The sequence below is a fragment of the Salmo salar genome, chromosome ssa26, assembly GCF_905237065.1.
Source record: "Salmo salar chromosome ssa26, Ssal_v3.1, whole genome shotgun sequence".
NCBI lineage: Eukaryota > Metazoa > Chordata > Actinopteri > Salmoniformes > Salmonidae > Salmo > Salmo salar.
The window spans coordinates 4,734,805-4,753,637 of record NC_059467.1 but is presented as its reverse complement, the minus strand read 5'-3'; the positions used below and the strand labels follow the sequence as shown (position 1 = coordinate 4,753,637).

Genomic DNA, 18,833 nt, shown 5'->3' with positions numbered 1-18,833 from the left:
GCACGATTGAGAATATATATATATATATTTATCTTTATTTAACTAGGCATGTCAGGTAAGAACAAATTCTTATTTACAATAACGGCCAAACCCAGACAATACTGGGCCAATTGTGCAGCGCCCTATGAGACTCCCAATCACGGCCGGATGTGATGCAGCCTGGATTCAAACCAGGGACTGCAGTGATGCCTCTTGCACTGAGATGCAGTGCCTTAGACCGCTGCACCACTCGGGAGCCCAAAAGCATCTTGTCAGGCTGTACCACTCCTGGTATGGCAACTGCACCACCCTCAACCATAAGGCTCTCCAGAGGGTGGTGCGGTCTGCACAACGCATCACCGGGGGAAAACTACCTGCCCTCCAGGACACCTACAGCACCTGATGTCACAGGAAGGCCAAAAAGATCATCCAGGACAACAACCACCCGAGCCACTGCCTGTTCACCCCACTATCATTCAGAAGGCGAGGTCAGTACAAGTGCATCAAAGCTGGGACCGAGAGACTCAAGGCCATCAGACTGTTAAATAGACATCACTAGGCGGCTTCCAGTTAAGTAACCCTGCTCCTTAGAGGCTGCTGCCCCATTTACAGTACTGTGCAAAAGTTTGAGGCAGGTGTGAAAAAATGCAGTAAAGTAAGAATGCTTTCAAAAATAGACATGTTAATGGATTATATTGATCAAATAACTAAATGCAAAGTGAGTGAACAGAAGAAACATCTAAATCATATCCATATTTGGTGTGACCACCCTTTGCCTTCAAAACAGCATCAATTATTGTAGGTACACTTGCACAAAGTCAGCGATTTTGTAGGCATATAGTCAGGTGTATGATTAAACAATTATACCAAACAGGTGCTAATGATCATCATTTCAATATGTAGGTTGAAACATAATCATTAACTGAAACAGAAACAGCTGTGTAGTAGGAATAAAACTGGGTGAGGAACAGCCAAACTCAGCTAACAAGGTAAGGTTGCTGAAGACAGTGTATTGTCAAATGTCAAACACCATGGAAAGACTGAGCACAGCAACAAGACATAAGGTAGTTATATTGCATCAGCAAGGTCTCTCCCAGGCAGAAATTTCAAAGCAAACAGGGGTTTCCAGATGTGCTGTGAAAGCTCTTTTGAAGAAGCACAAAGAAATGGGTAGCGTTGAGGACTGTAGACGCAGTGGTCGGCCAAGGAAACTTACTGCAGCAGATGAAAGACACATCATGCTTACTTCCCTTTGCAATCAGAAGATGTCCAGCAGTGCCATCAGCTAAGAATTGGCAGAAAACAGTGGGACCCTGGTACACCCATCTACTGTCCGGAGAAGTCTGGTCAGAAGTGTCCTTCATGGAAGACTTGCGGCCAAAAAGCTATACCTCCGATGTGGAAACAAGGCCAAGAGACTTAACTATGCACGAAAACACAGGAACTGGGTGCAGAAAAATGGCAGCAGGTGCTCTGGACTGATGAGTCAAAATTAGAAATATTTGGCTGTTTGTTCATTGAAGGGCTGGAGAGTGGTAGACGAATGAGTGTCTGCAGGCAACAGTGAAGCATGGTGGAGGTTCCTTGCATGTTTGGGTTGCATTTCTGCAAATGGAGTTGGGGATTTGGTCAGAATGAATGGTCTCCTCAAAGCTGAGAAGTACAGGCAGATACTTATCCATCATGCAATACCATCAGGGAGACATCTGATTGGCCCCAAAATGTATTAAGCAGCATGACAACAACCCCAAACATACATCGAAAGTCATTAAGAACTATCTTCAGTGTGAAGAATAACAAGGAGTCATGGAAGTGATGCTATGGCCCCCGCACAGCCCTGATCTCAACATCATCGAGTCTGTCTGGGATTACATGAAGACAGAGAAGCACCTGATGCTGCCTAAATCCACAGAAGAACTGTGGTTAGTTCTCCAAGATGTTTGGGCCAACCTACCTGCCGAGTTCCTTCAAAAATTGTGTGCAAGTGTACCTAGAAGAATTGAGCCTGTTTTGAAGGTAAAGCTTGGTCACACCAAATATTGATTTGATGTATATTTTTCTTCTGATCACTCACTTTGGATTTTGTTAATTGATAAATATAAACTATTAACATGTCTATTTTTGAATGCATTCTTACTATACAGCATTTTTCCACACCTGCTTAAAACTTTTGCACAGTACTGTATACATAGACTTGAAATCACTGGCCACTTTAATAATGGAACACTAGTCACTTTAATAATGTTTACATATTTTTGCCTTACACATCTCAAATGTATGGACTGTATCTATTCTACTGTATTTTAGTCTATGCCACTCCGACATTGCTCATCCTAATATTGATATATTCCATTCTTTTACTTTTAGGTCATGTGTATTGCTGTGAATTGTAAGATATTACTGCACTGTTGGAGCTAGAAACACAAGCATCTGCTAAACATGTGTATGAGACAAATAAAATTTGATTTGATACACAATCAGACACACTAACACAAACAAACTTTTTTTGTTGCAGTGTTTGTATATGGTTGTATTTGAAATGTGTGTGACTTTCCTTGTCTATCCGTATATCACGTTTTGTGTTTTTTGTGGACACCAAGAAAAAAAGCTAATGGAGATCCAAATTAACAAATAAATATGAGGGCTGCAACGCATCCTCAGGGTTGCTCTTCACATTAGAAAAACCCAAAGTAATCCAGTTCTCTAATCACGACAATTCGTCCAAGAATAATCGCCGGACCCTGACAGACGTTCTTTGCAACTCTCTCTTCTCTCCAAACAGGCTGCGAGCAGCCGCTCTCATTACACGCGTTGATTAAAGCGCAGATTAACCAGCAGTGGCCCCGTGCGCCCCACTAGCAGCTCGCTCAATATCAATTAGAACCACTGCAAGCAGCAGCATGTCGGCACAGGCGGCTCTCTTTCCCACGCTTTCCAATGGCCTAATTGTGTTTGTGGTTATTTATCCGTTTAGAAAAGCAGGAAAACACTAATGATCAACGTTCAGGCAGAAAGGGGACTTGACAGACCAGGACCTTAATCTTTCACAGGGAAATGTAGGCCTTCTCTTATAAACACACATGCTACGTCAGCTAGCAGCTAGCTCAGACTACAATATAATAGGATACATATTTAATAATCCATTGAAATGTGTCTCTGTTCTTATTTAATTCAGGACCTCACACACACCCAAGAGTCTGAAAGCAGCACAGGGTGAGCAGCAGAGCAGTGCCATAGTACTTTATTCAAGGGCACAATGGCAGTAAGTGGCACCTGAGGTTCTGACACCAGCAACCTTTGAGTCTCACTCCCGGCAGATTTTCCCTGTCGGCCCTCGGATTCAAACTAGCATCCAATCTGGTTACTGGCCTGTTCTCTATCCTTGAGGGTACCACCACCCCCAGTACCACTCAGCAGAATTTCAGTAGAAGGGGAGAGTATGTAGCCTAGATTACACCAGGAAGCCTTAGGCCTATATATCTAGCGTAGCCTATTGGAGTCACTTTTGTAAATAATGAATCTTATTACCTTATGAAAAGTATGCAATCTGACATCGGCAGGTCGTTAAAATAAATTCACATTTCTCCCCTCCACAGACCTACGAGCTTTTGCAGAATTGAAGCTAGTCACAGCTGATTTTATTAATTTATTTCATTATAGCATATGTACCAATTGAGGCATAAAATAGAAAGAGGCACGACAGCACCTCTTCACCCTCAGGAGGCTGAAAAGATTTGCCATGGGCCCTCGGATCCTCATAAAGTTCTACAACGGCACCATCGAGAGCATCTTGACTGGCTGCATCTCCGCTTGGTATGGCAAATGCACCGACCTCGACCGCAAAATGCTACAGAGGGTGGTGCGGACGGCCCAGCACATCACTGGGGCCAAACTCCCTGCCAAACTCCCTTCTCTATATCAGGCGGTGTCAGAGGAAGGCCCAAAAAATTGCCAGACTTCAGCCACCCAAGCCATAGACTGTTCACTCTGCTACCGTTCAGCAAATGGTACTGGAGCATCAGCTCCAAGACAGCTTCTACCCCCAAGCCATAAGACTGCTTAGATGGTTACATGGATTATCTGCATTGAACCTATCTTGCACTGACTCAATGCACACTCACAAGACTTTACAGTATCTTCAGACAGTATTCACACCCCTTGACTTTTTCCACATTTTGTTGGGTTACAAAGTGGGATTAAAATGGATTTAATTGTTAATGATCTAATGTCAAAGTGGAAGGAACATTCTAACCTTTTCAATGTACACTGCTCAAAAAAAATAAAGGGAACACTTAAACAACGCAATGTAACTCCAAGTCAATCACACTACTGTGAAATCAAACTGTCCACTTAGGAAGCAACACTGATTGACAATACATTTCACATGCTGTTGTGTAAATGGAATAGACAACAGGTGGAAATTATAGGCAATTAGCAAGACACCCCCAATAAAAGAGTGGTTCTGAAGGTGGGGACCACAGACCACTTCTCAGTTCCTATGCTTCCTGGCTGATGTTTTGGTCACTTTTGAATGCTGGCGGTGCTTTCATTCTAGTGGTAGCATGAGACGGAGTCTACAACCCACACAAGTGGCTCAGGTAGTGCAGCTCATCCAGGATGGCACATCAATGCGAGCTGTGGCAAGGTTTGCTGTGTCTGTCAGCGTAGTGTCCAGACCATGGAGGGGCTACCAGGAGACAGGCCAGTACATCAGGAGACGTGGAGGAGGCCGTAGGAGGGCAACAACCCAGCAGCAGGACCGCTACCTCCGCCTTTGTGCAAGGAGGAGCAGGAGGAGCACTGCCAGAGCCCTGCAAAATGACCTCCAGCAGGCCACAAATGTGCATGTGTCTGCTCAAACGGTCAGAAACAGACTCCATGAGGGTGGTATGAGGGCCTGACGTCCACAGGTGGGGGTTGTGCTTACAGCCCAACACCGTGCAGGACATTTCACATTTGCCAGAGAACACCAAGATTGGCAAATTCGCCACTGGCGCCATGTGCTCTTCACAGATGAAAGCCGGTTCACACTGAGCACATGTGACAGACGTGACAGAGTCTGGAGACGCCATGGAGAAAGTTCTGCTGCCTGCAACATCCTCCAGCATGACCGGTTTGGCGGTGGGTCAGTCATGGTGTGGGGTGGCATTTCTTTGGGGGGCCGCACAGCCCTCCATGTGCTCGCCAGAGGTAGCCTGACTGCAATTAGGTACCGAGATGAGATCCTCAGACCCCTTGTGAGACCATATGCTGGTGCGGTTGGCCCTGGGTTCCTCCTAATGCAAGACAATGCTAGACCTCATGTGGCTGGAGTGTGTCAGCAGTTCCTGCAAGAGGAAGGCATTGATGCTATGGACTGGCCCACCCATTCCCCAGACCTGATTCCAATTGAGCACATCTGGGACATCATGTCTCGCTCCATCCACCAATGCCACGTTGCACCACAGACTGTCCAGGAGTTGTCGGATGCTTTAGTCCAGGTCTGGGAGGAGATCCCTCAGGAGACCATCCGCCACCTCATCAGGAGCATGCCCAGGCGTTGTAGGGAGGTCATACAGGCACGTGGAGGCCACACACACTACTGAGACTCATTTTGACTTGTTTTAAGGACATTACATCAAAGTTGGATCAGCCTGTAGTGTGGTTTTCCACTTTAATTTTGAGTGTGACTCCAAATCCAGACCTCCATGGGTTGATCAATTGGATTTCCATTGATTATTTTTGTGTGATTTTGTTGTCAGCACATTCAACTATGTAAAGAAAAAAGTATTTAGTAAGATTATTTCTTTCATTCAGATCTAGGATATGTTGTTTAAGTGTTCCCTTTATTTTTTGAGCAGTATATTTTGATTAGATATGTAATCAACCCCCTGAGTCAATACAATCACCTTTGTCAGTGATTACAGCTGTTAGTCTTTCTGGGTAAGTCTGTAGAGCTTTGGAAACCTGGATAGTACAATATTTGCCAATTATTATTTTAAAAAATCGTCAAGCTCCATCAAGTTGGTTGTTGGTGATTGCTAGACAGCCATTTTCAAGTCTCTTCACAATCCCCAAGTTAAGAACAGACTATGGGAGGCGCACAGTACTACTTAGAACCATGGCTCATAGAACTCTATACCACATCAGGTAACTGATGCAAAAAAACATACAAATTCACCTTATGGAACAGCGGGACTGTGAAGAGACACAGGCACAGACACACGCATACACATGATAAGACACACACTCTACACTCACGTAAACATGGATTTAAATTGTACATACATGGTACTGTAGTAGAGTAGTGTCCTGAGGGAACACACTTAATGTGTTGTGAAAAGTGTTATGAAATGTAATGTAATATTTTAAATTGTATATAACTGCCTTAATGTTGCTGGACCCCAGGAAGAGTAGCTGCTGCCTTGGCAACAGCTAACAGGGATCCTTAATAAATACAAAGGGATATTCAATGTCTGCTTTTTTATTTCTACCCATCTACCAATAGCATTTTTAGACGCACTCATTATCATTACCTCAATCACTGTGGGAAGACATGAAACATGATATTTTCTATTGGGTAGAAAAAGATGGGTAGAAAAATAGTTAAAAGCGTATCTTTTAGAAATAGATTGTGCCTTCCCTAAATAGCAGGAAGCAGATTGTACAGTCAACTTTCCTGCCAGTTCTTGACTATAGTGACACCATTTACCAGATTGCAGCAGTCACTACTCTTAAACCTTTGGATGCCATCTACCATAGCGCCTTTTGCTTTATCACAGGTGACAGTTTTAATACTCACCACTGCATCCTATATCAGAAAAGTTGTCTGGTCCTAATAAAATTTAATTGTTCCCTTGTTGTTTACAAAGCTCTACTACTCAAGCTTCCAACCTACCTAACTTCGTTGCTAACATATAAAAGAATGACGTACCAAACCCACTCACAAGATTGATTAACTCTTGAGATCCCTCTGGTCTCAATCAATTTAGTTAAATAGTCCTTTAGTTTTAGTGCCCCCCCATTGTTGGATTTTCTCGTGCTGCTAGGGCAGTTTAGGACTCTGGTGTTGAATGAATTCATTGTTGATTGCCATTGTTTCTATTGTTTGTAGATGTTTATTTGTTGAAATGGTGGTGTTGAGGTTGTACTTTGTGGTTATTTTTATTCTTCTTGTTATATTTGTAATGTAATTTTTTCTTCCTGTTTGTGACAAATGTTTGTACTCAGGGCACCATTGGGAATGAGACCCTGGTCTCAATTGAGCTATCCTGAACAAATAAAAGTTAATGCAAAAAATTAAAAGGTTTTATCTATTTTGATAGAAGTCACTTTACCCTGCATTTATGTACATCCTGTGTCTGCCATGCACATTGATCTAGTATGGTACTCCCTGTATATCAAATCAAATCAAATTTTATTGGTCACATAAAATGATTAGGCTCCCGAGTGGCACAGTGGTCTAAGACACTGCGTCTCAGTGCTAGAGGGTACACAATTGGCCCAGTGACGCCTGGGTTTGGCCGGGGTAGGCCGTCATTGTAAAATAAGAATTTGTTCTTAACTGACTTGCCTAGTTAAATAAAGGTTAAATAAAAAATGAAAAAAAAACATGCTCTGAATACAACAGGTGTAGACTTTACCATGAAATGCTTACTTACAAGACCTTAAGGTAAGGGAAGACCCCCATAAAATGGACAAAAATTAATGGCATCTTATTGGCATTGGGCCAACCAGATACACAATCGCAAATACCACTCAATTGGGCGGCAGTTGGTCAAAAACATATTGCAAGTGGAACATGTCAAATGCCGAGTGTTATAAACCAAAAATCCAAAAAGTGGCGAGTGCGCTCCACCATAGGATTTCATATGTGAAATGGTCTGAAAGTCAGATTGCAACCGTGAAATCTTCAAACTTTAACAACATTTTAAAACTTTGTAAAAAGTGTGTTTTTGACTGTTATTTTTTATTACATGTTTTTAATCAATTATACATATGTAGGAACCGTATGGACATAGATTCAATTTATGCGAGTTTGTCATAAGGCCTATGTTTTGTCTATTTGCCATATATGATCATAGGAATTCGGGTTCTGAACCCAAAAGTCACAGAACCATGTCCAAATGGCATAGGAAATGTCCAAATGGCATATAGAAGTATTGAAAGTACTTAATCAAGATGTTTTGTCCACTTGACATGTATGATCATAGGAAGTCAGGTTCCAAACACATAAGTAGGCATCAGGTTGAAGTTAGGGCAGCAGGCAATGTATATGGCAATCATAATCCACATAGGCATCAGGTTGAAGTTGGGGCAGCAGGCAATGTATTCCTATGGGGAGAGATGTCAATGTCAACTGTTAGAAGAAATACTACCTGTTTTTACTGTTAAGGGTTAATTCCATACAGTCACAGATTTTTAATGCTGTACCATAACAAAATGTGGAAAAAGTCAAGGGGTGTGAATCCTTTCCGAATGCACTGTAAATGTACTGTATATACAGTACCAGTCATAAGTTTAGACACACTGACTTTTATTTTTACTATTTTCTACATTGTAGAAAGACATAAACTATGAAATAACACATATGGAATCATGTGATAACCAACACAAGTGTTAAATATATTTTATATTTGAGATTCTTCAAAGTAGTCACCCTTTGCCTTGATGACAGCTTTGCACACTCTTGGCATTCTCTCAACCAGCTTCATGAGGTAGTCATCCCTTCTGGTTTGCGCTTAGTGGGACTGTCATTTGTTTTTCAACAGGACAATTATCCAACACAATTCCAAGCTGTGTAAGGGCTATTTCACCAAGAAGAAGAGTGATGGAGTGCTGCATCAGATGACCTGTTGATTGGGCGGAGAAGTCGGTTGAAACTGGTGGTGATGTTCTGCCTGTGGCCATTGCTGTCACCGTTGACTATACTCATCCTCAGGAGCACGACGAGAGCCCAATATACCCTGTGCCTGTTGGACAATTGAGTCACTCAGAGATTCTAGAAAGCCCTGATTTTGTTTTTGGCATACTTGTCTCTGGAGAAAAAAGGTGATATTGTTGCACTGCTTTTACAATAGCAGGGTGCCAAACCAGACAAATGTACACGCCTACCGAGTGAACCCTGAAAAGAGAGAGAAGGTCTACAAGGAGGTGGAGTTAATGCTTGATCACGGCATTGCACAACATGGCAACAGTCCTTGGAGTTCCCCCTGCATATTACTACCTAAGGCGGATGGGTCTCTGTTCAGATTTTCATAAACGTAATGCCGTTACTAAGTTTGACCAGGGTCGACGATGGTGGGTGACTTTGTTGGCACTGCTAAGTATGATGCTAACATGTTGAGCACCTTGTGCGGTGCTTTTCAAGGAAATTGGCCTCATAACAAAAAATTCCCTGTCTTGGGTAGGTTAGGATAACCACTTTATTATAAGAATGTGAAATGTCAGAATAATAGTAGAGAGAACGATTTATTTCAGCTTTTATTTCTTTCATCACATTCCCAATGGGTCAGAAGTTTACATACACTCAATTAGTATTTGGTAGCATTGCCTTTAAATTGTTTAACTTGGGTCAAACATTTCGGGTAGCCTTTCATAAGCTTCCCACAATAAGTTGGGTGAATTTTGACCCATTCCTCCTGACAGAGCTGCTGTAACTGAGTCAGGTTTGTAGGCCTCCATGCTCACACACGCTTTTTCAGTTCTGCCCACACATTTTCTATAGGATTGAGGTCAGGGCTTTGTGATGGCCACACCTTGCCGTTGTTGTCCTTAAGCCATTTTGCCACAAATTTGGAAGTATGCTTGGGTCATTGTCCATTTGGAAGACCCATTTGCGACCAAGCTTTAACTTCCTGACTGATGTCTTGAGATGTTGCTTCAATATATCCACATCATTTTCCCTCCTCATGATGCCATTTATTTTGTGAAATGCACCAGTCCCTCCTGCTGCAAAGCACCCCCACAAAATGATGCTGCCACCTCCGTGCTTCATGGTTGGGATGGTGTTCGTCGGCTTGCAAGCCTCCCCCTTTTTCCTCCAAACATAACGATGGTCATTATTGCCAAACAGTTCTACTTTTGTTTCATCAGACCAGAGGACATTTCTCCAAAAAGTACGATCTTTGTCCCCATGTGCAGTTGCAAACCATAGTCTGGCTTTTTTATGGCAGTTTTGGAGCAGTGGCTTCTTCTTTGCTGAGCGGCCTTTCAGGTTATGTCGATATAGGACTCGTTTTACTGTGGATATAGATACTTTTGTACCCGTTTCCTCCAGCATCTTCACAAGGTCCTTTGCTGTTGTTCTGGGATTGATTTGCACTTTTTGCACCAAAGTACGTTCATCTCTAGGAGACAGAACGCGTCTCCTTCCTGAGCGGTATGACGGCTGTGTGGTCCCATGGTGTTTATACTTGCGTACTATTGTTTGTATAGATGAACGTGGTACCTTCAGGCATTTGGAAATTGCTCCCAAGGATGAACCAGACATGTGGAGGTCTACAATTTTTGTCTGAGGTCTTGGCAGATTTCTTTTGATTTTCCCATGATGTCAAACAAAGAGGCACTGAGTTTGAAGGTAGGCCTTGAAATACATCCACACATACAATTCCAATTGACTCAAATTATGTCAATTATCCTCTCAGAAGCTTCTCAAGCCATAAGATCATTTTCTGGAATTTTCCGTGCTGTTTAAAGGCACAGTCAACTTTGTGTATGTAAACTTCTGACCCACTGGAATTGTGATACAGTGAATTATAAGTGAAATAATCTGTCTGTAAACAATTGTTGGAAAAATGACTTGTGTCATGCAAAAAGTAGATGTCCTAACTGACTTGCCAAAACTATAGTTTAACAAGAAATTTGTGGAGTGGTTGAAAAATGTAAGGGTATGTAAACGTCTGACTTCAACTGTATCTGTTAACACCATTTTTATTTGCTGTTTATTTTTCAACTGTGCTGTGATGTTTTACAAAAGTTCTGAACCTTTTTATTCTCATAGTTTCTATAGATAGAACAGTTTTGCTAAAAGTATTATTATATTTTTGATAGATTTGACTATGACTTTTCAAATCACCCTGCATTGCTATTTGCAGTTAGCTCCAAGTAAATGGACCTTCGACCAAAAACAAGCTACATATGTATGGACAGTACCAAAACATTTACATTTTAGTCATTTAGCAGACGCTCTTATCCAGAGCAACTTACATTTCATTTCATACATTTTTTTTCCCTCGTACTGGCCCCCCGTGGGAATCGAACCCACAACCCTGGCGTTGCAAACACCATGCGTTGCAAACAACATGCTCTACCAACTGAGCTACAGGGAACACCTAAATCAAAACAAATTATTTAATGATTCCTTCTCAGCTAAATCTGCAGAGCTGGGATGGTTGTATCCCCCATTTATATAACATTCTATTGGTTGCAAGCATTTTGTAAAATAATTGAAATAAAAAAATTCTAAGTTTTGAATCTGACGTTGTTTTGCATATCAGTTCATAAACCATGTGCCATGGAATAGGTACATCAAATCTCTTCCCAACTCTTTTCCAATCTATATGGTACAGCTGTACATTTTTGATCCTTAAATTAAACTGGTATACTTTTTTATTTATCACAATTTTCTTTAACCAGTTTTGGTCTTTAATGCAGGGCCGACAGACAAGTTATTACTTTTTCCCCCTTCCACTTGCCTGTTACATTTTTGCGGTAATGCTGTAATTAGTTCGTTGTAATTTTGGGTAAACATTTCATATATTTTTGTTAGCTGCATGTATGACAACTCCACTAGTCCTATTTATGATACAATTTACAAAGATGAACATTTTTTCAACATTATTTCCAAAAATATTTTTTTTTCATCAATTATTATATTTGAGTTTAACCAATAATATTTGTTGTATTATTTGTTATGTCTTTTCTGGTGTATTAAACTGAAATTGCAACCAATTTGGCTTGTTTTAAAAATAGCAATATTCTGGAGATTATTTTATTTTCAAATAACCTAAAGTGAGATGTTGTAATCTGAATAAAGGGAAAAATGCCATTCTTGAACATGGGGTGAGACATTCTTACTAATTTGCTAGAGAACCAGTTCAGATTTAACTATACATGTTGTATGATTGAAGCCTTTAGTGAGACGTCAAATTTTTTAATATTTAATCATTTCTACCACCAAAATATTTTCATTCATTATTCGTTTTTTACACATGAATACAATGACTCACTGTTCGCAGTTGGCATTTCCTGCCTAAGTTTGCCCACTTTGTCAATGAAGCAATCATTAAAATAATTGTCAACATCAAATGGTATTGTGATGAACAAGCTGAATTTGTATTGTAGCCCCTAATTTCATTTAAAGTGCTCATGTTTTTTTTTACATTATTCTTTATATCATTGAACTTGGCTTCATAATACAGTTTATTCTTATTTTTATTGAGTTTAGTCACATCATTTATCAATTTGCAGTAAGTCACCCAGTCAATGTGCAGCCAGATTTATTAGCAACTCCTATTTCCCTGTCTCTTTCAATCATACAGTTTTTCAATTTCTCATCAATCAATGGGGCCTGAAGAATTCTAACAATCAGTGTCTTAACAGGTGGATGTTCATCAATACATCTAAATCACTTTCATATGTGACCCATCACCTGGATTCGGTCCTATGTAGCAAATTTGAAATTGGGTTTTTTACATTGGATAAAAGTAGAGACTCCGAGCTAGAAAATGATATATCATACACTGCCGTTGAGGAACAATGAGAAAGTGATTCTGCTTTGAAAGTTGACAAACTTGTAATGGGTGTAGAAATTGGAATGTGAATGTTTTGGTACACCTACTGGAGAGGTCTTCTTTGTCTACCCCCATTCAACATCGTTAACACCCTCTTAACCCTTAGCCCCACCCATCTCTTTAAGGATTCTCTGTGTAGTAAACAACCAAAGATTTCAAGACTAAAAGGTGTGAATGTAATAGCAAAAGTAGTGGTAAAAATAAGCTTTATCTAGCCCTTGGCCTATATCCTAATCTGACTTTGGTGCAGGTAATGTTCTTCACATTACTGTCTCTGTTAAACACACTATATCAAATAAAATGAATGTTTATTTGTCTCATGCATAGGATACAGAAGTTGTAAATGGTACAGTGAAATGGTTACTTGCATAGTGGAGTATTTTGTTTAGATATGTGGCTAGCTAGCTAAACAATGAACCATAATCCCAACTCTAATGCTGCGTTCAAAACAACTGGGAACTCAACCAAAAAAAAAAAATCCTACTGGGAAATATAATTTTGAACAGTCATCTGACATGGAATTCCAACTTGGGAACTTGGGCCTATTTCTATACTTCCTACACAGATCATACACGTAACGTTAGCAAGCCAGCCAGATAACGTTAGCTAGCTAGCTAACAGTACGCTTTAACTTGCAATGAAACTTATAATATCGGAAAATGTAGCTTCATGGATGAATGCTTCACCTTCTGTCATGGGTGCCATGGTTGCCCCTAATTTGAAGATGTAATCCGGAGACAGGTGTGTCTAGAGCTTGAGGTAGTCACCTCATTCAAGTACTTGGGAGTATGGCTAGACAGTACACTGTCCTACTCTCAGAACATATCAAAGCTGCAGGCTAAAGTTAAATCTAGACTTGGTTTCCTCTATCCTAAACGCTCCTCTTTCACCCCAGCTGCTAAACTAACCCTGATTCAGATGACCACCCTACCCATGCTAGATTATGGAGGCATAATTTATAGATCAGCAGGTAAGGGTGCTCTCGAGCGGCAAGATGTTCTTTACCATTCGGCCATCAGATTTGCCACCAATGCTCCTTATAGGACACATCACTGCACTCTATACTCCTCTGTAAACTGGTCATCTCTGTATACCCTTCCAAGACCCACTGGTTGATGCTTATTTATAAAACCCTCTTAGGCCTCACTCCGCCCTCCCCCCTATCTGAGATATCTACTGCAGCCCTCATCCTCCACATACAACACCCATTCTGTCAGTCACATTCTGTTAAAGGTCCCCAAAGCACACACATCCCTGGGTCGCTCGTCTTTTCAGTTCACCGCAGCTAGCAACTGGAACGAGCTGCAACAAACACTCAAACTGGACAGTTTTATCTCAATCTCGTCATTCAAAGACTCAATCATGGACACTCTTACTGACAGTTATGGCTGCTTTGCATGATGTATTGTTGTCTCTACCTTCTTGCCCTTTGTGCTGTTGTCTGTGCCCAATAATGTTTGTACCATGTTTTGTGCTTCTACCATGTTGTGTTGCTACCATGTTGTTGTCATGTGTTGGTGCCTTGCTGTTGTCTTAGGTCTCTATTTATGTAGTGTTGTGTTGTCTCTCGTCATGATGTGTGTTTTGTCCTATATTTATGCTATTTATTAATTATTATTTATTTTTCTAATCCCAGCCCCCGTCCCCGCAGGAGGTCTTTTGTCTTTTGGTAGGCCGTCATTGTAAATAAGAATTTGTTCTTAACTGATTTGCCTAGTTAAATAAAGGTTAAATAAAATAAAATCAATAAAAAAGTAGACAGAAGCATGTTACATGGCAGACCAATCCAAACAAGTTTTTTGGCATGCCCAGCCATTATCTCAGCCAATCATCGCTAGGATGAAGGTTCCTGTATTTTTCTGTGGCTAAACCAACTAGGCTCGTTATTGAACAATTGAATCTCAGCCAATCATCGCTAGGATGAAGGTTCCTGTATTTTTCTGTGGCTAAACCAACTAGGCTCGTATTGAATTGAATCCTACAGACGAAGAACCATATATGTGACATTTTTCAAAAAAAAGAGATATACATGAAAAATCGTTATTGGACACCCTTTTTCTATAGTGAACCGGTTTCACAAGCTTTCCACGCGCTAATTAACAATATTTTTAAATTTAAAGATAGGCTCTCGTGGAATAACCGTTTATGTGCACCACTCAGAATGGACGGACAAGCGCACAACTTTTCTGTTGCTGATGAAAATCGGTGAAATGTGGGAAAGAAACGTAAAACTAAACTAAAAGAATGGAAAGACAGGCAAAGGAAGATTATACGGGATGCGGGAAAACCCTATACAAATCGTAAGGGTCAAGAAAAAACTGGAAAAAGCTGTCCAAAAGAGGTATGTGGAAGAACCGTATATCAAACAATCTAGCTAGCTAGCTATTGAGTACAGTAACTAACATGTATGTTCTGGGTTGTCTAATTTGTAACTATAGAGAAAACATATTAGCTAAAGTTCGTTGGCTACTAACTTATACATTATCGTTACAAATGTTATTGCTAGATTATAGAAGAAACATAGCTAGCTACTTTTTCTCCATCCACCGGATGATTCGACATGGCTACAGTAGCTAGCTAGTTATATGTAACGTTACACTGTATCCTGCAGGGAAGAGCGTGTTCCACTACGTGCAGAAAGGATTGTGGAAAGTTGACTGATGAGCGCAAGCTGCATCTGTTCAACACTTTCTACACTGTCCCATACGAGAAACAACAAGCGTTGATTCTCTCCGGCTTAGAACAGGTTAGAAATAGGACAAAACTCCTATTATTATAATAGCTATATTGAACACTTGCATAGTTTAACTTTGACAGTAATGATACGTACATTAACGTTAACTCTAAAAGTGCAGTGTTACACAATGGTGCAACACAAACTCATTCTGTGTATAGGTTGGGAGTGTGTGAAAGATGGAGGTCCTGATCAAGCAATACCCTGAATGTGCTACAGTATATTAAATTCTGAATTTATCATTGTCAATTTTTATTGCAGCATGAGGTGAAACGGAGACGTAAACCTGAGGATACAAAGGAGAACAAACGACGGAAACAAACCTTCAAATACCATGTACAGCAAGCAGGCCAGAGATTGAATGTGTGCAAGGTCACTTTCATGTCTGTGTTCCAGCTAACCAACAGCCGTCTTCAGGCAAGTGAAAATATGAATTAATGTCTATATGAATATCAATTACAAACATATTGTATTCTTTGTACTAGTTTTTTAGAACCTGCTAATTGAAATGTAATTGTTTTGGTCAGGTTGTTCAGGAAAAGTTAGGAGTTCAAGCTGAGGCAGGTGAGGTTGCAGGGTCTCCAGATCAGGCTACTGAGGCTAGGTCTCCTTTAGAAGATGGAAGAGGGAAGCATAGCAATAGGTAATGCGCTATGGATTCCAGCCTGGATTATTTCACTATAGCAGTGCTCTAAACAATCTTCTAAACATTAACATAGAGTATCGAATGGATGAATAGCGAATTCTGAAACAAAAATATAAAAATGTTTATTACTTTTAAACAAAATGATGGTAATTAAGCTGTCCAACTACAACCTGAGCATTGAGGACTGAGTGCCGATTACCTTCCCCCTCCCACCGGACGGCACTGGCCTAATTCTCGCCGCCCTACAGGACCCCCCGGCCACAAACGGCAATGGCGTGACCGGGATTTGTACCCGGTTATAGCGACACAGTTGCACTCTAAGGCAGGTCCCTAGACCATTGAGAGAATACAAGTTCAACAACATCTTGTTGTCTCCTTACAGGCCACATCGGATACATGCTACAGTGAAAGAGGGCATCAAGGAGCACATTTTATCTTTCCCAAGAACCCAGAACCACTACTCTCGGATGAAGGGGATGTACACAGAGAATACCTCAGCCCTGATCTGAATTTGTTGCGAATGTACCGACTCTACAAAGAGAAGAATACCACATCATCTGCAAAATTCTGGGTTTATAGGGACATTTTCAAACAGCAGAGTCTCAATTTCGGCCAACCCAGGAGTGACACCTGTGGCAAATGTGACGCATTCTTCACTAAGATGTCAGCAGCAACATCTGAAGAGGAGAAGAGGAAGATTGCAGTTGAAAGTGAGTTGCACCATCAAAGCCGAAAAGGCCTACACACAGCTTCAAAGTGACACTGAGTGGGCTAAAGCCAATGCTGACTGCCATGTCATTTCTGTGGATCTACAGGGGGTGATGTACCCCCTAATCGGACCCACTCCATTGTCTGATACCAGCGGCAGCTGTCAAATTTTAACCTTTGCATCCAGGAACTTGGAAAAGAAGATCCTGCATACATGTGTGTTTGGCATGAGGGGATTGCACACCGAGGTGCCATTGAGGTAGCAAGCTGCATATTGAAGTGGGTGAAGACAAAATTCACGCCACTCCCAAAACCAGAGGTGCGCAAGTTGATCATCCTCAGTGACAGATGCTGTGGGCAGAATAACAACTGGCGGATGCTCAATCTGATGTCGATGCTCATCTCTATGGGTTACTTTACCCAAGTTGAGCAGAAGTTCATGGTCTCTGGTCATTCTTTTCTTCCTTGTGATCGATCTTTTGCCACCATTGAGAAGAGGGGCAAGGTGTCAGTCCTTCATACACCTGATGATGTTTCAAAGATGATACTTGAAGCACAACCAGCAAAACCATTCAAGGTGATGAGGATGCAATGTGAAGACTTCAGGCACCTGCCAGATTCTGTCCTCAAGCGACCAGCTGGACTACAGATCACCTCAGTGAGGTGGTTAAAAGTCACAGGTATTGGGAAAGGAATCGATCGCAAACATTGGCTCATTCTAAGATCCGATGACAGTATATCACAGGTATTGCACAGAGAATAGTTTACTAACATTCATCATCAACATGCAACATGTTGTTCTAACAATAAAATATCCTAGTGCTTGACTGTGAAAGTTGTTTATTGATGTCAGGAACTTAAAATGTTTCTGTTGTAATTTCAGTTGAGGATCCTTGGAATCTGTACGCCAGACAGAGCCACAGTCTATTTGAGGCTGATCTCCAAACCAAAACAAGGAGCTACACCTCAACCTCCCTATTTTGCAAGCCACTACCCTAGAGCATATGAGAGTCCTCTGCCCATCAAAAAAAACAAGTACCAAGATCTGATGACCATGCTCAACTACTTGCCAGCTGCTGCACGCTCTTTTTATAAATCACTGCAGAGTGAATAATTTGATGTTAAACCAAGCTACATAATTAACCGTTTTTTCTGTGAGTTTATGATCCCCTGAACCTGTATAGTATGTTGAATCTGAATACATTTCAGAAAACATGTCACCCCTATTGTAGGAATTTTCTATGTGAATCAATTTGTGTATGATTTCAACCAGCACAATATATTGAATTAATTTAATTTTAAGATGTTGTTCCTAGTGTAGAAAATGTTATGTACAATGTGTTCTGTTGAGAATGATTTTGTGTGTGATCATTTGAACCTTTTTTAAATCTGAATTAATTAAAAACAAACAAGTCATCACATACAGTATGTTAGTATTCATTTGATCTTGATTCCCTTTTGTTATTCATTACAATACACAGTACGTCTCTCTGTCACCACATTTAGCATCAACTCTAAGCAGTTAATACTTATTTACTGCTGTCACCTCAGTACAGGACATTTCTTGCCTTTAGCATGGGTTTAACGCAATTCAAAACTTAATTGCTGATCATAGTGTTAAACGCAAAGAGAATGGGTTTCTGAACGTTTTGTAATATTGACCTTAGGGACCTGCATATTGGCACATCACATTGATCCATATTTGATATGTAGAAGTTGTGCTTCTTTTGATTGAATTCTATTTTTGTAGTTATTCTATGGTATGTTCACATTGAGGGCTTCATTTTAAATGAGACTAAGATTTCATGACTCAACTTTTAAGAAAAGTCATCAGTGCTAAAGTTGATAGACCACCTTTAAATGAACCTCCATACAAATGAATTAACTACATATTGCATTTAAGTTATTTACATGAAGGGCATCTGCACTTGAAAGTACTTAAAACATCATATCAGGTGTTAAAAAAGGACATCTTACAAGTGTCATGGAAAAT

At 40.7% G+C, this 18,833-nt stretch overlaps 1 protein-coding gene across 1 annotated transcript; it reads left to right on the top strand.

The window, feature by feature from the left end:
- The first annotated feature begins 16,994 nt into the window (after positions 1 to 16,994).
- On the top strand, positions 16,995 to 18,259 carry LOC106586992 (uncharacterized). Its single transcript, XM_014174778.1, has 2 exons — positions 16,995 to 17,585; positions 17,724 to 18,259. Exons 1-2 carry the CDS (start codon positions 17,055 to 17,057, stop codon positions 17,952 to 17,954), a joined length of 762 nt encoding a protein of 253 aa, XP_014030253.1. The 5' UTR covers positions 16,995 to 17,054; the 3' UTR covers positions 17,955 to 18,259.
- Positions 18,260 to 18,833: the final 574 nt, after the last annotated feature.

What these genes read in the sequence shown, in the direction of transcription:
- LOC106586992 (XM_014174778.1), top strand. Translation starts at nt 17,055, where the DNA reads ATGTGTGTTTGGCATGAGGGGATTGCACACCGAGGTGCCATTGAGGTA. An exon ending in CCGATGACAGTATATCACAG is followed by an intron (nt 17,586 to 17,723) that starts GTATTGCACAGA and finishes TTGTAATTTCAG; the next exon opens with TTGAGGATCCTTGGAATCTG.